Source organism: Athene noctua, chromosome 16, assembly GCF_965140245.1.
Source record: "Athene noctua chromosome 16, bAthNoc1.hap1.1, whole genome shotgun sequence".
NCBI classification, from domain to species: Eukaryota; Metazoa; Chordata; class Aves; order Strigiformes; family Strigidae; genus Athene; species Athene noctua.
In genome coordinates this window covers 8,150,936-8,171,795 of record NC_134052.1, presented here as the reverse complement: position 1 = coordinate 8,171,795, position 20,860 = coordinate 8,150,936, and the positions used below count along the sequence as shown (strand labels likewise).

Below are 20,860 nucleotides of genomic sequence, written 5' to 3'. Positions count from 1 at the left end.
TCTCACGCAGAACCGCCCGGCAGCCCAGCGCAGGGGCGAGAGGGCCCGCGGGCTCTGCCCGCCCTGCTTGCCCTCGCCCCGGGCCGGCCCTGGCCTGCGCCTCCTCCCCGCCGGCCCGACCGGCCTCGCCCCCCCCAGCCCCCGCGGTTCCCCAGCCCGGCTGCCCCGCGGGCCCGGAGGCGGTCGCCCCGCCCCCTCGCTCCTCGCCCGCTGACGTCACGCACCGGAAGTGCTCCTCGGGCAGGAGGCGGTGCCCCGCCCCTTCCCGCCATCCACTTCCGGGGCGCCGCTGTCAGCCGCCGCCTCCCGCTGGCCGCCGGCAGCCCCCGGGCCGGTGCCGGGCGGTCGAGCCGTCGGGTTGGGCGTGTCCGCCGCTGGCCAGCCGGCAGCCCTTCCAGGGGGGCGGCCTCTACGGGGACTGCGCGGGAGTGTGTGAGGGGCCGAGGGGTCTGCAGTCCGCATCCGGGTCACCGGGCGCTTCCGGCTGAGTGGCGGCGGGTCCTGGGCGGCAGGTGCGGCCCGGCGCGGAGCGGTGAGGGACGGGCCCAGCTCCGCGGAGTGGGGGGCTCTGCCCGCGCGGGCTGCGGGCCCTCGGCGCGGGGCTGGCTGCCGAGGGGAGGGGGTGGCGGGTTTGATGTGGGCGGCGGGGCGGGCTGCGGCGGCCCGGCGGGCACTGCGCCCCTTCACCGGCGAGAGGTGGGAGGAAGCCTCCGTGGGGCCGGCCCTGGGGCTCGGCGGTCAGCGAGTGCCGCTCACGCAGGGCAGGCGGGGGCAGTGTCGGTGTCCCGGGGCCTCGCCCGCGGCTCCTCACCGTCGCCAGCTCTGTCTCGCTCTCCTGGCTGGGCTGGCGTCTCAGCAACAAGTGTCTCTGTGGGAATCAAGGAGCGAAGCGGCTTCAAGCGAGTGCTAATTTGTGTGTTCCCTCTTTCTGCAGTGTTTTAAGGCCTGAAATTCCTTAGCGATGCGGTGTGCTCTTGTGCTATTAAATAGCCTTTGTATTCGAGATAATTTTCAAATGTTCGATGAAGACCCTGGCGTTTCTGGTCTCCCATAGCGTGGGTTGGGAGAAGGCTGTACCTGTCCTGTGTTTCTCCCCTGCTGCTGTAAAGGTTTTTGTGTGACTGTGCCCTGCCTAGCAGTCCAGTGCAAGCAAAGTGTTTGGTTCCCTCGGCTGAAGTTTTGACCCAGGAGATAGATAGAAACGTTTTGTTTTGCCAGTAGAAACTAGACTCTGATCTGAACTTATTATTCATGTATCTCCATGAAATCTTGAGGTTTTAGGTCAATAATTTGCAGTAAAACAGCCTTGTTACCTTATCTGTTCCATCAGCTAGTGTGCTTGTTAAAACTATATTTATCTGTGCCTGCTCACACTGAGGTTTCTATCGAGCCTTGTAACCATGGTTGTTAGCTGTTCAGAGCCTGCCTGGCACTGGGTGGGTTGCCTGGGACAAGGGTGTTTTGCTTCTGGAGGCTCTGTGCAGAGGAGCAGCTCTGCAAAGGCTTGCTGGGGTCTTTGGTTCGTTGTGTTTTGCTTTTTGGCTGTGCAAATTCTGACCTGCATACAAAGTGCAAGTCAAAATCGGAGCTGGCAGTGACTTTGAGTGTCACAGTCTGCAGGACCTTGATGAAGGACTTTGGTTTCACTTGGGGACTTTAGTAATCCTGATATTCTGTACTTCTAACCAAGTGCTTTTGTTTAGTAGTTATTAACAGTGGAGGTTGAAGAACGGTAACACTTAATCCAGCTCCTTGTCAGCACGTAATTATGCCCTGTCCTGGGGGTGTGTTACTGATGTGCCAGACAAAGATTATTCTCTGAAATTCTCTTGTGGAGCTCTTCTTGCTAAGGAACAGACATTTTGTTGTCTTTGTCCACAGACTTCATCTTGCACAACTTAAGGAGGAAAGATCTTGGGGAGAGAAGGGTTTACTCCTGTCCCTTATGCTCGGATGTTAATTTAGAACTCCACATTTCCTGTGATTCACAGCTTGTCTCTTGACATCAGTGCAATTTCTGAGTGTGTCTTTGAGCAGAAATTGAACTGCTAGTTAACTTTTCCCACATGGTGTTGTCGTTAAGCACAGCCTTTCATCAAGTAATATTAACTGCTAGGCTATTGATGGTTTTGTTTGTTTGTTTTCCTGGCCTCTTGGGTGTTGGTTTGTAGTTCCCCCTACCATGTATTTTATGTTATGGCTCCTTTCATTCAGTTAACTTTGCTCTTAACAGTGATTTTCATTTTAACAGGAGTGTGTGGGGGCATTGATCAGTATTCTAGCAGCTGCAATTAATATTGGGTGGAAAGTCTTTTCTAAAGTGCTGTTTAAGACTGACTACAACTGAAGCATTGATTTTGCCTGTCTCCCCTCCCCTTGGTTCACAGTTGGGAAGTCCATAAGGGTTGGATTGTGTTTTTATTTAAAAAATGAGGCCTGTGGTCTGCTTTTTGATTGCAAGTTCCTCAGGCAGTTGGGATAGAGTCTGTTGGCCTGTTAATTACCTTGGATTTGGTAAAGTAGCATTAGGAAGCTTCTTTTGTCACTAGCTTTTTCTGTGCAGCGTGTGAGCTCAGTGAGGTGAAAATGCAGATCAGTATATACATAAAAGCAGCTATCCCTGCAAATAAAAATGTACATGATGTAAAAACAGAAGTTATTTTGCCCTGTTTAATAAAGCAGCTAAAAAATGGCAGGTGTAGCTTTTTTTGCTGAAAAGATCACAATCTTCTTTGCAGCTGCCAGGATTCAGCTGAAACTTTGGCTGTAGTTTGCAGCAATCAGGGGAGCATCTTCTCTGTAGATGGCTGCAGAGCTCTCCTAGCACAATGATGGCCTGGGTGTGCCATCAGGTGGAATGTGAGTGGCATTCAAGAGCCTAGAAAATGTTAGAAATATAAAGGCAAAGTTAATTAATCTGCTCAGTCTAGGGACAGTCCTGTGCCACTAGAGAGGAGAGGAAAAAAAAAAGCTTTCCCAGGTTGAGCAAAATTAAACCTCTTGGGGATTTTTTTTAACCTTTATATCACTGTACAGAGAAAAAAACCCCAACCCAACAGTGACTGATTAAAGTAATGTTTGTGTAAGTTGTTTGAACTGAGAGGACAAAATCAGATGCAGAGAAGAGACCCTAAAAACTCATGCTTCTCTTTTTTTTGCTGTGATTTACTTTGCCTTGGTGTTCCCTAAGCCAAGGAACCCTCAGTCTGGGCTTGAGCCTACACTAGCTTTATTGTATCAGATTCTCAGTGCCTTGCTTTGGTGTAGGTTTGTTGTGCTGTTTTAGGCGGACAACTGGAAGAGGAGTAGAGAATGACAGTGAAAAGCAGGACAGCAGCATTTCTGTAGACTCTTGTGCTTTTTCAGAAACCTAAAGAGTCTGTTCTGGGAGCTGCTGCTTTGTGAACCATTTTATAGAATCCTCTGAAGCAGATAGATGCTGTGGACATCTGGGATTTATGCAACTGTGATGACTTGTCTTTGTTTTGAATTTTTATTCCAGAAGAGTTGCTGTTACTGAAGATTCTTAATGCCAGATAATCAACCTACTGCTGAATAACCATGAAAGAGACGAGGTAGCTGCCCAAGTGTGAGATAAAAACTGATTTCAATGGATACAAAATATAAAGACGATTTATTTAGGAAGTATGTACAGTTCCATGAATGCAAACTGAATGCATCTGACCACAAGCAGCGTCCTATTAATGATGAGTATTTGCGAGTGGCAGCGGCAGCCCTACTTTGCCTTCCTAAAATTGATCCCTTTTATAGATTCCGGCTGATAAAATTTTACGACATGGCTGAAAACTCACTGAGATCTGTGAAATCCTCAAGTTTACATTCTCTCCATAATGCATTCGGCATGCTTGAGACAGTTGGAATTAATCTCTTTCTTTACCCCTGGAAAAAGGAGTTCAAAAATATTAAGGTAAGACATTTTGTGTGGCCGTAGTGAGAATGTGATTTGGTTTTCTTTTGTTTAATACATTTTATGCGTTTCCTTTACAGACTTATTTTTTTCAACTATTAGCATGATGTATGTATTTATACAATTGGTAAACAGAAGTCATAGGAAAGTTCCTGTGTAAAAATAAGTGAAGTTTGTGATAGTGAGAGTATCCCAAGAGCAGAAGTACAAGTACTGTCTGCATTTATAATATAACCATAAAATAGAGGAAGAGATTATTTAAGATTTTTATTCAGCCTACCCTGCTACAGCCTCTTAATTTCTACTTGGAGATGCTTTCACTAGTGTGAGCAGTCAAGTTGTGTTTAAGCTCACTCAAAGTTTGATTTTTTTTTTTTTTTTTTTGTCTGGCAACAGCTATTAATGGAGCACAAGTACTAACAACCAGTGCATGCTTTGAGTGAATGCTTTGCTGAGGTTCCTACAAGGTATATGATAATGATAAAGGAATTTCTCGGGAAGCATTGTTTCCAGAATATGTTTTATATGCTTGTCAGTTCTCAATTCATGAAGTTTTGATTCTAATGTACTTCCAAATTATGTACCTATGCCAGGATCTCAGAGGGAAAACTAGGAACTTGTATATTGCTCGTCTTGGGTGCTGGAAGTCAGATAGTGAGTTCTCTGCTGTTGATTTTTCTATTTTGTCTTTTACCTCTTCTTACATGCTTATTCAAAACTGCTGCGGCATTTCAGTCTTGAATGCTGCAGGTGACTTACAAGAACAATTGAGACTTGAAAGCTGTACAAAACCACTGCTGGTATAGGTGTCTAAAGTCATCTGCAGGTTCTGTGCACTAGTGATGGGTGGTTTTGTTTGTTTTTCTTAAAGAGATGCTATTTCACTCTTCAGCGGAGAATTTGAACATTATTAGAACATTTGAGAGTTCTCTGTTTCGCTAAGGGGAAACTGCCTTTCTTCAAGAACTCTCCATAAATATTCTTCATCATTATGTTTCAGTTCTGGCCTTTGAAATGTTGGCTGGTCCATTGAGGATATCTCTTGATGCACTGCCAATACTGACTTGGGTTGTGCACTGTGGATCCAGTACCTGTTCTACACAAAGATGTGATGGGCAGGCTACTCTTGCCTGCAATCCAAACCATTTTGAACTGGGTTAAGAACATACCTCGGGTATGCCAGATGCTAAGGATAGTTCAACTTGCACAAACTCTCATCTTTGGTTTTAGGTCTTTTTAGTGAAGTTCTTGACGTAATTTAAAATTAAATAAAACAGACATTTAAAACTGCATAGTAATAGTACCCAAAAAAGCATGCACCTCAAGTATATTTAAAGCTGAATTGAAGACGGCTTTGTTACTCCCACAGTAATTCTGAGTTCCTGTTGTTTCTAGCTAGCCCGTGTCCAGGGGCAATACGTGAAATCTCTGCCTTTTTACCTTTCGAAGTAGACTTGTTTAAAATGCAAACATGTCCGGTATGCATAAAAGTTAATGTCAGTGTATAGCATAGTGATTTAAATCAACAAGGAGGACATTATGCTAATCAGGATTCAATTTGAATGAAAACTCTCCTACTTTGTATTTGCCTCGTGTGGAATTTCCATCTGCTGAACAGGAGGGATGCAGAAATGGAGTTCATCTTGCCATGGGAGTTGCATGTGTTCACTGTCATTATTATTCTAGTTAGTTATATAGTATCTGTCACTGAATTATCTGAACATCTACTCCACCACTGAATTTATAACCTAGTTTTCCTTTTATTTCCCCCTCCCATCCCCCTTAGACCTACACTGGACCCTTTGTTTATTATGTAAAGTCTGCTCTAACTGAAGATGATGTAAGGCAGATTTTGAACTACATGGGCTATGTCCAAGAACTGGGAACGATGTATAAGCTCAAAGAGCAGGTTGATGCCATTCAAGTGAAAATGGTTTCATTTGAACTCTTTTTGGCCAAAGTGGAATGTGAGCAGCTTCTTGAAATTCACTTGCAAGTGAAGGATAAAGGTTATTCAGAGATTGATGTCATAAATGAACGCAAAAATAGCAATGAAGATGTTAGAGGCTGCTCAGAAGCCATGAAACGGCGTGTAGAGTGCAAAGAAAACTTAAACACTTCCATGGCACGAATGGTACTCCAGAAATCAGCGAGTGAACGGGCCTCTAAAGATTATTTCAAGCCAAAGGTGAGCAAGCCTTCTAAATCAGTGGACACATACGATAATTATTGGGAAAGTAAGAAACCACCTCTGATGAGCTCACTGAGTCTCAGGAAAGAACCCATCTTAGTTGATGCAGAAGATGACATTAAAGATGAAATTATCCGTCCATCACCCTCTCTTCTGACAATGTCAAGCTCCCCACATGGGTGTTCAGATGAATTCTTGCCAAGTTCATCTCATCACAATGGTATGCTAAGAACAAATGTCCCTTACAGCTCCTATTTTTCTGCTCAAGAGGACTTAGATTTATATACTGATCCTGATTCTAGAAGTATGTTGAATTTTAAAAGACAAGAAGCTATTAAGCCTGATGTATGGGTGTTAAAAAATGATGCCAACCCTGTTTACCACAAACGCACCCACCTAGCCAAAGAGACAGCTTCCCTCAAGTGCCAAAACTGTGGTGTACCTTGTGGCACTTCTGTTTGCCAAAAGTGTGACAATCTGTTCAACTCTAGGCAGGAATATCCAGCAGTGAAACAGAGTACCTATTCAATCAAACCACTTCCAAATGAAGGCTTGTCTCCTGCATCTGCTTTGAGGGAGAAATCTCAGTACACGTCACAGACTCAAAGTCAAGAGAGAGCTGCTCAATTCAGTTCAAAATCCAAACCTTCAGGCACCTCGCGCTGTGGCTTTTGTAACCGATCTGGAGCTGCGAACACTTGCACGTTTTGCTCAAAAGTCTCATGTGACACTTGCCTCAATGCTTACTATTATGATCCCTGCTGTAGAAAAAGCGAGCTTCACAGATTCATGCCTAACAATCAGTTAAACTATAAATCATCCCAGCTGTCCCATGTAGTTTATAGATAGACTTGATTAGTCTGTTTTGGAGGGGAAGGAAAGGGGGAGGGGAAAGGGCTATCCTAACTAATGTTCTGACTCCACTGATAAGAAAATACACTGACCTCTTACCAAAATGACATGTCCAAATATTTGGAACCATGGTTCAGTGATCAGGTGCCAGTTCTTGATTTTTGTGGCTTCACAGATGCTGCAGATACATTAGATTTCATGCTGCTATAATTTAGGTAACTCCTAAATGATCATTATTTTTCAATTTAAATGGGGGAGAAGAGCATATTTTTCTTTAAAACTTGGCAGCTGTTGTATTTTAGAAAAGTGACATCACACCTATTACATTGCAGTCATCTCCTTGCCCAAATAAAACCATGCAAGGCTTGAAAATAAAGTCTAAAAATTAAGATTCTTATTTTTTATGAGTGATGAATCTACTGCCGGTTTTTGATAAAGTAAGACTTCAAAATGTGTAAGAAATATGTGAATGGCTTGTTTTGCCAACAAGGACTATTTTTTGAAGTGTGTCTGCATTTTTTGATCTCCAAAATGCAAACACCACAACATCTCTTCCTTTTGTCCTTATGTTTCTTCCTTCTCCCCTTATCTTCCGGTTGTTTATCTCAAGCTTGTATAATCTGAATCTGGACGATACGTGCTTTATTTTCTGGTGTTGCCAATATCATCCTACTGGTTGTTACTGTATGGTATTTTAAAAAGGTGGATCTGTATTCATGTCACTTAAATTATGCCTAGAGTGTTGTCCTTCCAGATGAGTACTGATTTTTCTTTACTATTGTTGCACATGTATTAAGTACTGTTCTTTGTACTGTAAATAGGTAATTTGGAAACAGTTTATTTTTAATAAATATTTAATATGTTGAGTTCTTAAAAGTGGTAGAATCATTATAACTATGAAGTCTCTCTGGGTTATTTGTTCAGGTGACTTTTTGTTTTTCTTTGTACTGTATTTCATAGCTTCTTATAGTCACTGTGGCAGACTGATGTTCTTGGCTCTGATCAATTTTTGGGTTTTAATCTGACAACTTTTTTCCCTCTGATAAGGCTACCGCTAGCCTAAGTGGAGTCTTGTCTAAGAGTTGCAGGATTTTGGTTCTCGGTGCACGCTTTTCCTTTGTGGTTATGGAAATTGTAAGTATAAATGTTTTGCTTGCTTCCAAATTCACTGCAAAGTCTGTAGTGTAGTCCAGTAAGTAAAGCACGGGCCTGGTTAAAAATCAGAGCTCATTTGTGTCTCCTGTTAAAGTAAACCCATCACTTATGGATGTGAATCAGATAATAATACTTATCTGTATTCCTGTAGCACATAGGAACCCTAGCCGAGAACCAGGACTCCGTTGTGCTAGGCTCTGTACAGTTTCACCCCCAAACACCACCTGATTATGAATAGGCTTTAGTTTTTTATTAAAAGGAAACCCACAAGAATCCTTCTAACTTCCTTATTCCAACTATCTAGTTAGAACAAAGTATGAGGCAACCTAATCTGATGTGCAGAATTAAATGTGTTTAAAATATCTGTAAAGAACTCTAGCTGAGATGTAAACTATGTAGTCCACTTTGCACTAAAATTATTCACTTAGGGGTTTTTTTAAACACTGTTAGAGTCTAGACTTCTAAACTTAAATGTCCATTGATCCCTGTGTGACAGAAATATGCATGAATGATTGTTTGTCTTACATTTTTTTGGGTGGGGGGAGGGCTTGAGGTAGGTAGAGGGGGAAACTATATAGGCTAACGTTGTAAAATAGCTAAAATAATTTTAGCCATAAATGGGTGTCAGAAGTATTATGGAAATAAGATGAAACCTGAGTCTTACAGAGGGCTGAGAACAATAAGTTACTGTACAGTTTGCACTAAGAAACAAAGCGAATGGTGTGTTTAGCAATCAGGGAAATTTCTGAATCAAGTGACTGCAACTGAACATAATGTTATAGGCATAATGCCTTGCTGACCCTGAAGGTTGGGGTGAATATTGTTTAGGTGAATGATTTTAAGGTTTTCAAAATCTTGTATGGTTTTTTATAAATATATATATATAAATATGACACAAATGTAGATACATTATGTATATAGTGAAGAATTTAAAAACAATTTTACTATTAAAATACAGTCTAAGGGTGGTTTTCATTTCGGTGGTTATTTTGTTTTGGTTCATCTTCTGAAGTGTCATGCCTGTTTGGCTGCTCTACAGTGTATCTTCTAGTTCACTAGTTCAATTTCCATATGGCTACTCACACTACAGTGAATAACTAAAACTGTGATGCCACGTAATTTTTACGGTGAACATAGCAGGGACTACACTTGCTTTGAAAAAGAAAAGTCCTGTGTATATATGTCATGGAATACTGTAGTACAAAACTGTGTTGAATTGAAGTGATACCATGCTCTATTTTTGTGTATCTTACTGTATGAGGTTGCTGTGATTGATACAGTAAAATATATGCTAATTTAAAATGCAGGTGTTTTGCATCTGATTTGTTTAAATTTATGTTTTGAAGGAATTTAAAAATAAAGAGGCCTTTAAGAAAAGGCTTAAACTCTTTTCTTAAAGTTGAGTGCATGTAGCTGTCTGTTTCACAACTGCGTTTTGCATGCAGAAATGAGTTGGGGCACAAAGGTAATCTCGGGGGCAAAATGGGCAAGAGTGTATGTATCTGAGCCTCAGCTTTATGAAATTGAATGTACTGCCTGCAGAATGCAGAGCCTTTTAAAAAAACGTTTATTTTCAAGTCTTAGCAGCATGACTCAGTTTGTTCCATAAGAGCATGTAAGCCAATATGTCAGCAGTCTGCAGCAGACAGACTAACGTGGGGTAGAGAGCAGGTTTCATGTGCGATGGGAAGCTAACCTACGTTGATTTCCAGCCTTGACTCTCGATGTTATACGCACTTTCTCTAACTAGCTTCCTGATGTACGCTGCATCTCGCAGAAGATGTGTGATACTACTGATGTACTTTTTGGCACTTGAGTTAGGCCTTCTGGCTCCTTTTTCATCCTGCTAGCTCTGGAGCAGGATAATTTCTCAAGTTCCAAACTAGATTTTTTTTTTCCGTTTGTTCTTTGTGTTAAAGCATGTCAAGTGAATGCTTAAATGCCTGAAGTGCCATTTCTACAAGTCCTCTAATCTTACGATCTGTTGAGCTTACTGGAAGTATCAGGGGTGATTATAAAAATCACGCCCAAGGTAACTAAAATATTCTTTCAGGAAATCTTATTTTACACCACTGTGCTTCTTGTACGGATGTATTTCTGCATATAAAGCAAGACTTTATGCAGTTTTACTGTCTGACATTTCTGATTACAGGCCTATATGTGTGTCTGCTGTGTCTTTTGCTCTCAACAGAAGTTTAAAGGTTCAGTACGCTATCAAGTAGTTTAGATCTGATGGTTTGAACTGACAGCTCTTTAAATATATTTTTTTCTGGAAGATGACTGTGGATTAGAAGCATTTAATACATGTTGTTAATTATGCTGTAGAATCTTTTGAGGGTAAAAGATTCACCTTTCCAGTATTTGTTTAGAAACAGGAGCTAACCTGAGCATGGTGATAAATGATACGTTGCCAGAGTGTCTGAGAGAAAAGCAGGAGGTGACTGCAGTTTAAGGTAACATGTTAATGTACCTGTTTTGGCTCTAATTTAGTTACTTCTCTGAAATCTATGGGAGTTTATTAGGCCTTTTAGCATGGCTGTTACTGTGGTATCTAAGTAGCAACTAAGTTGGGCTACAAATATTCCTGACTCTTATTTGTGAAGGATATTCCACCATGCTTCCTTCTGAAAATCATGGGATGTGGTCATGTTTGTCTAAAGATTGTAAGTATGTAAATGTTTTAGAGCTCTTGTATAAAATTAAGTAAAATTGGACATTGCAGTTACTTTTACTTTTTTTCTAGGGTTGATGATACTTCACTAGAAAGTATTTTCTATAACGTGTCTTGCCAGCCTGAAAATGTAGGGGCAGAGAACGGGTAATTAAGTAGCTTTCTGGTTTTGTACTCCTACACCCCTGCTGTGAAAAACAAACTCTGAGGGCAACCTTTTGCATTGAGCCACCATATGGAAATGAACAGACTAGTGTATCAGATCTTCTTATGCAGTGCCTAGGGGAAGGCAAAAGGTTAAAGTATGTGATATGGCAGCAGCTCGTAATTCTAAAATGCTGCAGACGTGCCACATAATTGAAGCTCTTCTATCTGAGGAGAGGTGTAGGAGAGCCAGAGAGCAGCTGCTTTGTTTGACAGGCTTGCTGTACAGATTTCAATGTGCTAACGTGTGGAAAGCAAGGCTGTTCCTTACAGCATTGAAAGCTCTCTGCATTGAAAATATCTTAGCATATTTTATACTGTGCAGTGAGTCCTTGGTTCAGACTGGAATTTGGAGCCCTGTGACAGCGTAACACGTGTGACACTAGAGGTGGGCAGCTGCCTGCAGCCACACTCTGTGCCAAAGTCAGAAGAGGCAGTTGTAATACCTGGCTGTCTGTGTAGAGCTGTGGGGATGATTGACCTGTAACCAGGAATTCATGGGTATGTGGCAGTGCCAAAAGTGGAGCAATCCTTAATTCCCTTTTTTCCCATCCTGTACTGCTTTTGCTGCTTTCACAGTGTGAGACAGGGTATGGGAGCTCTGGCATTGCTCTGAGTTGTGGTTTTGGGACCAGCTGCTTTGCTGCCCTGACCTCTGCAAAAAGGATCTTGTCTCCTTAGGAGTCCCTGCAGGAAGGGGAGACACTGCCTTGCTCAGGGACAGTGGGGTGATGCCAGATCGTTTCTGCCATTTTGGAAGGCAGAGGTGCTCCAAGCTTTTTCAAGTGCAGGCAAAATGCTTCCCCTGTGTGGGCCCTGCTGCCGTGGATGCCTTCCCACAGAGCTGGTTTTGCAGTTTCCTTCCCTTGAGGAGCAGCAGGGTCAGAGGCTATGGTTGCTGTTGGTCCGTTGTTACAATCAGCTGCCCCTACTCCTGATCCTCTCTGGCAGCAGCAGGTCTGGCTTTCCACTGTGGTAAGAGAGGCAAAGGGTCTATGGAAGTCTTCCTGACACCCAGCAGCTTCCTATGTTGCTCATACTTAAAGCCAAGCATGGACTTCCACTGAACTTGGAAGGGCTTTTGTGCAGAAAAGAGGTGGGCAGGTGGAAATGTTCCAGATAAAAATGAAACAACCTGCTCTGTTTTTTTTTCTTTTTTTTTTTTTTTTTTACTTAGCATCAAGAAGAAATTTTTCTTCCAGCATTCAGAATCTGGGAGGCACTGAAGTCACGTTGCAGGGGACTTCAGATGAGGTTACAGATTGTTTTAATTACTGGTATTTCTTACTGATGGGATCCTTTCAGTGCTGCAGATCCCGAGTGTAAGTGGTGGTGGTCCTGGTACATCTGTTCAGGCTGGGCTCTGTCATAGCAGATCCTGCTTTGAGATGAGGATGTGAAATACCTTCTGACTTGGGTAATATCACTCATTTTTTTTCCTCTCTTATACTGGGCTTTTAGTTAGTTCTGCATCATGCAGTTCACTGTGTTGAAGACCATGTCAAAGCTCCAAGTAGCTTTTAAGTAGTGCAGGATCAGACCTGCAGTGTGTGGCTGACAACTTGCATGTGGCAGCTGCTTCTGCTGTTGTGGGTGTGGGGCTGTCATGCTTCCTGCTTTAGAAATCGTTCTCATGATAGTCATACTGTTCTGAGATTTTTTTCATCATCAACCTGCTTTAAAAAAAGAAAAAGAAAAATCAACCCACAACTGCTTATCATCTCCTTAGTGAAAAATGTTGCTTTCCCCCAGAGTAAGTGAAATCTCTTCTGTAGCCTTATGTGCAACATGCTCTAATTTAACTGCCTTACCTGAAATTTTCACAGACCAACTTTCTAAAGCATATCCAGTACTGGTGAACTGTCTTCACCAGAGTTAGGGGTCTCTGTATGTGTCTCCATCATTGCACACGTGTGAACTCTGCTCTGCACTTTACCTTCCAGTTAAGCAAGACTGAGCTCCTGTAGTGACCCAGTTGTGGATCTTTGCCAGTGGCATGTGTAAACCCCAAACCAAATGAACTGTTAATCAAAATAGATGCTACCAACCAGCAAGTCTAAAAAGGAGCAGCCTGTTTACATGTCTTAGTGCGTTTATGTGAACTAGTATATTCATGGTGAGCCTTCCCACAAGGCAGCTCTGTGATGGAGAGGAGAGGCCTCTTCCTCTCCTGTGTGGTCTGTGTGTGTCCCTCGTGCCACCGGCAGCAGTGGGTGTGCGTGTGGTCCCACAGCAAGGCTAAAGGCTGGTAGAAGCTCGCTGGATGATAACAAGAGTCTGTGTGGTCCCTTAAATGGTACAGAGGAACCCTGTTAGATACCCACATTAGCACAGGGTCAGAGGATCTCCTGAAGAGCTGAGTCCTGGCATGAAGATGCCCTCCGCGTTCCTAGGCGGAGCATGGCTGGGTGTCAGTACTGAATGCAACCCCTGGAAATAGCTGCATAACTCTTCCTTGGCAGTTTCTGACACTAGAAGCCAGCAGACACCTGACAGCGCTTTGCTGGCTTGGCTGGGACATGTAGGTGGCGTTGTCTAGCTCTGAAGTGATGGTGTTTTTGTCTGGCTAGGTTTTGGGGACATATTCTCCATTACAGCCAAGCATGCATTGGAGCCAGTAATTACTCGCATGAAGAGGGTTGTGTTATGACCCCAAAGGGATGGTGGAGGGGATCGGCAGGGTGCCACTGACGGCTCTCTCTGTGCCTGGCAGCACCAGTACTTGGGTGTGTGCCCAGGGAGGAGGGTGGCTGTATGGATTTACTGGCCATGGCTAGCACAGGCTGATTTGGTGGCAGAAGCAGAAGGGGACAAGGATGCCATCTGCGACATCACCTGTTCAAAACGTGTTTCCTCAGGGTGCGTTGCTGGGGTTAGCAATAAGCCTTTCTGTCTGGAGGGGTCAGCTCAGCACTGCTGTGTTCCTCCAGGAACTCACTTTCCCTTGGAAAGAGCTGGTGGAGGTGTCTCATTTATCAGTCCTGGGATGTGCACTGAAGGGAGAATGCCATTTCCATATCTTTTTGCTTTATGCTTGGTTCCTGGCCCTAAAAATACAAACCTGTTCTAGCATCTTTTCGCACAGTATTAAATGAGAAGATGTATTCTTATAGCTGTAACAAGCCTGTTCTATAAGCTGGCTTTGGGCCACCTCAGCAGAAATCAGTGGGCTGTATGCATATGCTCTGCCTCTCCTTTTTAGGGGAGAGTGGGGAGAGGGGCTTTATTCCCCATGCTCCGCATCTCACTCTGGGAGAAGTGAAGCCCCTCTTACAGCAGCTACTGTTACATCTATTTCTATTATTAATTATCTTATTCTTCAGACCTTAATGACAGAAGTTTCTCAGAGAGGCATTCCTAATGCCAGGAAGGGAAATGAGCATGCGTGTGCATTTTCTACTCTACTGTGAAGTCATATGAAATAGCTATAGATGGCACTCTGGTATTGGTTACTGATTGTGCCTAGCTGTTTTCGTGCTGAGAGGACAGAGCACAATGAGACTCTGTCTTGGGAGAGAGTAATATCAATTTGGCAAGCTTCTGAGAGAAGATCTATGTATAGCTTCTGCAGCAAACGTGCAGTGCGAGCAAGGGTAGTTACGGATAGGAAGGCTAGAAATTAAGTTTAAGGGATAAGATGAAGCCTAGTGGCAGAACAGCATCATATTATAGGAATACTGTTTCCTGCCATACAGATTTTTATAGACTGCTTCCATGTAGGTGATCTGGCATTTTGGGTCTTGATCCTTGATAAGGATTTAAGGAAACTTTGTGCCTGGCTTAAGGGGATGTTTTTTTCAGTGTTTGACCAAACTTTCCATGCCCTAAGAACCTGGTGCCATGCAGTACCAAAGGGATGGGATGCAGTGCCTGTGATGCTCAGGGGGTTTGACTGTCCTGGTGCTGCTCCAGGACAGAAGTGGGGAGACGTTAGTTGAGCAGAGGATGCTGTTACGCTCCATCTCCTGCTCCTAGGTCTCCAGTGGAGAATTTCAGCCTAAGAGCACAAAACCTCTTTGTGTAAATCAGTAATAGAAATAAGATTTAGAATGGGTGAGTACTTGAGGGTAGAAGGGAGTGTTTGCTCTGTGTGTGGCCCTTGTCCTGCTGCAGAGGGTCTTAGATCTTCTGAGTTTGTTCAAACTTGAAAGGTGCTTTATGTGCACAGTCAGTCTCAGGGATCCCTTTCTTCCCTTTTCTTACACCTGCATTTCAATATTCAAGTAGAGAAGCATTGATTCATTTGAAATGCACTCTACTCCACAGATCACTGCCAGGCTTTATGAAAAGTCTGCCATGTTTAGGTTTTCAAAACTACCTTTTGCTTGGACCATTTCAGTGACTTCTGCCTGTTTCAGGAATCAGTCTGATTCACTTTCCATTGTGATGTGGAAAGTCTTGGACTATTTAGAGGCATATCAAAAATTAAAAGAATATCTTCTGCCAGCATCGAAGCCTATGGTGTTTGATTCTTCGATATGAAGATTTCTCCTTCTTGAAGAGTAGTTAATGCTGTGAAATAGAGCATGATATTTGTGCTGCTGTATGTACTACAGTAAGCGTTATGTGTTGCTTAATAAAATGATGTTCCTGTCCAAGAACTTGTTTTCATAATGGGAGAGGGAAGGTGCAGTATTCAGATACTAGTAACTCACACCTAAAACTTTTGGCACAAATTTGTCTTTAGTTCTACTGCCTGCAGCTGGAGTTAATTCTTTCTTCCTGGTTCAGAACTCACTGCTTGACATACAGCCTGGTAAATTTGCAATGGTGTAAGTACCTTTGAAACCAAGTGTCTGCCTGATCTTGCTCTGCAGGGAATTTGGTAAACAGAAGGAGGATTGAGACACAAAGATGTGTGTAACCATCATTCTACTTGCGTTTGGCTGCAGTACAGTGGAAAGCTGAGTAAGAAAACAATTTGTTTCCTGTAAAGTCATTTTTGAGGCGTCTTAAAACACTGTGAGGTCTATAAACGTGATTTGGGGAAAAGAAAGATGAGAGATCTCAGGAAGCAGCGTATAGCTGCAGAAGTGCAAATCCTACAGGACTTTGCCACTGAGAACTCTACCTGCTAGGAATGATCAATGTCAAATGTTTCTTGTTGTAGTACAAGCCTAGGGTATAATTACTGGATTTTGCTTCTTGGCTGTTCCTGAGTTTGTAGTCTTAGGGCAGGTTGTAGGTATCCTGGTATTTTTCAGTGCTTGATTTAAAAGTCCTCTTTTTCATTGTACTTCATACTTCTTTTCAACAGGCTCAAAGCCTGTTGGCAAGATGACTTTTACTGAGCTCAAGTAGGATGCTCACATGTCTTAGGAGTGAATGTAGGTTTCACACTGATTTGATTCTGCTTTTTCTGCCTGCAGCTTATCACTCAAGCTCTCTAGTGAAGGACTTTATTTCCTCAGACAAATAATTTCCACATGACTAGATAGTAGCTAAAGGCAGTGATTTTTCTGTCAATGCTTGGCGCTGTGGATTTTCTGTTCAGAAATCATATGGCCTTCTGAAAAGTAGTCTTAAAAACAAACACTGCATTTGTTCAGAGTGACAGGATAAAATGAAGTGATGGGGTATTTTTATTTCAATGGTACTTAAAATTTGTCTTTTTTTCCCCAACAAAGCTTGAAGTCACAGGGAGGTTCATTCATTGTCAGCAGACACCTTCTCTGTCAAACTGAAAGTAATGTCCCAGTTTCTCATTTTGTACTCCTTGGAATGTGGTGCTTATGAAAAGCACCAGCTTGGCTGCTGGGGAAGTCTGACCTTTACCCACCTCCCCAGTGGGCCAGAGCTGAAGAGTTTTTTCCCTCATGCACTGATGTCATGACACCCAGCAGCTTTTCTCCAGAAGCAGCTTCATGAAGGGGAGCCTGTTTTCCAGCTCTGTTCAGTCAACAGCTCTCTCATCGCCAGCAAATAAAGAGGTTTTTAAGTGGGTTTGTGATTAGGGAAAATTGTCTACAAGAGACACTGAACTAGCTTATGCACCAGTCGCCAAGGTACTGTCTTTTAATCATGACTGACACAGTTTTATATTGAAAACAAAGCCTGGCACCATAATCTGTGTGCCAGTTTTATGCTAGTGGAGGACCAGTGATTACAATGTGGTTAAGCCTGATATGTACAACAGGGTAAGGAAGTGAATGTACAGAACTAATAGTAGATAAAACTACAGGTGTGAAAGGCTCATTAAAAACTATCAAGACATGGAGTAAAGAAATGTGGGAAAGAAATTATACCAGTACCAAAGAGCAGTATGAGTAGGAAGATAAGGGTAGAAAGTTATTGGCCTGACAGTCCTTCAGAGAGGAGGAGAAAAAATTGGCTTAAAAATTAAACCCGATAACGAAGTGGTATCTAATGACTCTGCATGCAAAAGTGACTTTTCCTTGAAATACTAGTTTTATATTCACAGAATCATCTAGGTTGGAAAAGACAAACCTAACAACACAACATATTTACAGAAGAACACAACAACAACATATTTACAGAAGAACAAGAAAAAACCAACAAAACTACAAAACTTATATACAGGCTCTCTTCAGCCCCGCCACTCTGTCCAAGTGCCCTGCAAGAAAAGAAAGCGGCACGGTCATTTCAGGCAGACTGCTGATGGTCATAGTATTTGCCACAGCCCTGGGACACGCTGGGGAGAGCGGGACTCTGCCACCAGCGCTCAGCCCCGGCTGGGCTTAGGGTTAGACTTGGGTTGCCCGGCCCTAAGGAATCGCTCGCTTCCCAAAGCGGACGGGTGCTCAGGGCAGCGCGGCGGTAGCGGTTGTGCCACCAGAACGAGGGGACCGAGCGCCCCAGCCCGGCAGCAGGCAGCCCCCCCCCCACTGCGAGCAGGGAATGGGGAGCACGTGCCTGGGCTGCTGCTGGAGGGTCGATCTCCATTCCTTGCTCCCTGTCTTCTAGTCCACCTCCATCTCCTCCTCCGCTTCCCCGCTGCTGGCTGGTGTTCCCACAGCCTCCAGCACAAGGTTCCAGACCCTAAGTCGAAAGCCAAGCAGAAAAGTCCATTGGTGGTGCCCCGGCCAGCCCAGCGGAGCTGTGGGACAGGGGGCTCAGCACTCCTGCCCCCTCTCGCCGCCCGGGGAGAGCCGTGGGGCGATGGGGCACAGGGTACAGCCCCAGAGGAGCTGGCTGGAGGCTGGGTGGCTCCTTGGCCACCAGCACTCACATGTCTAGATGAATGAGTGCCTGCAGCCGGCGGAACTTGTGCTGCTGGTGCTTCAGCAGCTTGGGAAGCGGCAGTGGCTTGAGGATCTGCAGGAAGAGAGAGGGCAGGGGTGAGCGGTCCTGCTCCCTGCCCCGTGGGGGGCTGGGCACAGACCCCGTCCCCACCATGCACAGACCCCATCCCCGTGCCTCTCTCAGCACCCAGAAGCTCCTTACTCTGTGTATGCAGGTCTCGCTCTCTGTGCTGCTCTCTGGGCAGGGCACAGCTCTCATGGTGTAGCCTGGAAAGGGGCAGAGGAGGCACCGGCTCAGGCTCCAGGCAGAGCCCAGCTGGGCCTGGCGAGCATCCCTCCGGCACAAGCCCCGGGCGGGCGCCCTGGACTGCGCCAAGGATGTGTCCCCCCAGGCAGGGAGGCTCGATTTCCACAGGGGATGAGCAGCCCTGAAGGGCTTCTCCCATGCCGGGTCCTTGCAGGGTTGGCTGCAGAGTGTGAGCCAAGCTCCCGGCCCCCCGATCTCCCCAGAGAGGGGTCCCCACCCCGCACCATCCCCGCACTGCCCGGGCAGTGGCAAGGTGCCCACCTCTGTGGAGCGCGCCCGCAGCTCCGGCAGCACAGGTTCCTTCTCTTCTTCGGGTGCCACCAAGATGGCAGCACCCGGGCGGGGATGAGGCTCTGGGAGCAGGGGACAGGGGCTGGGTTGTGGCTGTGAGGCGTTGGGATGAGGGGACAAGGAGCAGGGCAGAGGGGCTGCTGGCAGGGCAGAGGGCTGCTTGGGTTGTGCCCGTTGCCAGGCACTGGAACCCGCAGCTGGAACACGGGCCGTGACATCCCACGGCTCTGACATCAGAGCTGCAGGGCCAGCTGTGCAGGGGGGTGAGAACACCTTAAGGGGCTGCAGCTTCACGGGCAATGTGGGGGGATTTTTACGTGAGCCCTCGAGATGAATTAGACACACTTCTGTGCTGAAATATAGAAGCGAATGGCTGAACTATAGGACTGACTGAAGAGGGCGTTGGGCGCAGCCCTGCCGCCATCACGGGTTCTTCGAGGAGTCTCAGAGCTGCGTCACGAGCAGATCCCTTGTGCCCCCTTGCCCCAGCGCCCATCCCTGAGCGGTTGGGTGGCGGGGCCTCAGCCCGGCCGTGGGTCCATCCCCAGCCCAGCTCTGCTGCCCGAAGGTTGTCCCTGAGCGCTCCCAGCCCAGGGTGGCTGCAGGACTAAGCTGGGGCTGTTTCTGCTTCTCACCCCCAAGGGAAACCCCACTCCCTCGCAGGGAGTCCTGCTCTTTCTGGCACCCTGCTGCCAGCCAGCTCTCGTGCTTTGAGCCCAGAGGGCAACTGAGCGCCATGCAGCCCTTCGCTCCCCTCTTCCCCGCAGGGCTGGGAAGGAGAAAAGCAATCAAAAGGCTCGAGAGGAGGACAGAGAGGGGTGGCTTGCCTATTATGGTCATGGACAAAAGATGGGTCCATTAGGGGAAGAAACGAAAAAAACATCACTTTAATTCAAACACTAGCAAAACCCACACATAACAGACAGAGTGGGATGGTGAGGAGCCTTTCCACAGTTCAAAAACAGAATCACAGAATCATCTAGGTTGGAAAAGATCATGAAGATCATCTAGTCCAAACATTAACCTGACACTGACAGTTCCCAACTACACCAGATCCCTCAGCACTATGTCAACTTGACTCTTAAACCCCTCCAGGGATGGGGACGCCACCACCTCCCTGGGCAGCCCATTCCAACACCCAACAACCCCTTCTGTAAATAAATGCTTCCTAATATCCAGTGTAAACCTTCCCTGGCACAACTTGAGGCCATTCCCTCTTGTCCTATTGCTTGTTACTTGTTTAAAGAGACTCATCCCCAGCTCTCTGCACCCTCCTTTCAGGGAGCTGTAGAGGGCCATGAGGTCTCCCCTCAGCCTCCTCCTCTCCAGACTAAACCCCCCCAGTTCCCGCAGCCGCTCCTCGTATGACCTGTGCTCCAGACCCTGTCCCAGCTCCGTTGCCCTTCTCTGGACACGCTCGAGTCACTCAATGTCCTTTTTGTAGTGAGGGGCCCAAAACTGAACCCAGTTAATTGAGGTGTGGCCTCACCAGTGCCGAGTCCAGGGGTCAGATCCCTTCCCTGTCCCTGCTGGCCACGCTACTGCTGACACAAGCCAGGATGCCATTGGCCTTCTTGGCCCCCTGGGCACACTGCTGGCTCCTGTTCAGCCGGCTGTCAATCAACACCCCCAGGTCCCTCTCTGACTGGCAGCTCTCCAGCCACTCCTCCCCAGGCCTGTAGCGCTGCTGGGGGTTGTTGTGGCCCAAGTGCAGAACCTGGCATTTGGCCTTACTGAAGCTCATACAGTTGCCCTTAGCCCATCGCTCCAGCCTGGCCAAGTCTCTAATTCTAATGCAGAAAAGCTAGGTGGTAGCAAAGGAAGTTGATAGATTTCAAATTGAATGTTAATTAGTAACAACTTGAAAGTCCAGTTCAAAATCTATTTAAATTGATGTATTTCTAATGGAAATTAATCCATCATGTGCTTTCCTGAAATAAAACAATGTGATAAGATACTCAGTCTGCATGTGTTCAAAGTAGACTTCGAACATTAGAAAAGAAGAAAATAAAAATTAAAGGAATTCAGAGTGTGAAATAGCCTGTCTGCACTGCTGCCT

The 20,860-nt window shown here is 45.4% G+C and overlaps 1 protein-coding gene across 2 annotated transcripts; it reads left to right on the top strand.

Moving 5' to 3' along the window:
* Positions 1 to 284: 284 nt before the first annotated feature.
* SPATA2 (spermatogenesis associated 2) lies at positions 285 to 9,513 on the top strand. 2 transcript variants are annotated; one of them, XM_074920427.1, is made up of 3 exons: positions 285 to 512; positions 3,503 to 3,928; positions 5,715 to 9,513. In XM_074920427.1, the coding sequence occupies exons 2-3, from the start codon at positions 3,611 to 3,613 to the stop codon at positions 6,966 to 6,968; spliced, it is 1,572 nt and encodes a 523-aa protein (XP_074776528.1). In that variant the 5' UTR covers positions 285 to 512; positions 3,503 to 3,610; the 3' UTR covers positions 6,969 to 9,513. The 2 variants fall into 2 exon arrangements, with proteins under 2 accessions (XP_074776528.1, XP_074776529.1); XM_074920428.1 differs by having other exon boundaries at positions 285 to 532.
* The last annotated feature ends 11,347 nt before the right edge of the window (positions 9,514 to 20,860 follow it).

Excerpts from the sequence above, each read along its gene's own strand:
- SPATA2 (XM_074920427.1), top strand. The coding sequence starts at position 3,611 with ATGGATACAAAATATAAAGACGATTTATTTAGGAAGTATGTACAGTTC. Across the intron at positions 3,929-5,714 it reads AGGAGTTCAAAAATATTAAG|ACCTACACTGGACCCTTTGT; the intron begins GTAAGACATTTT and ends CATCCCCCTTAG.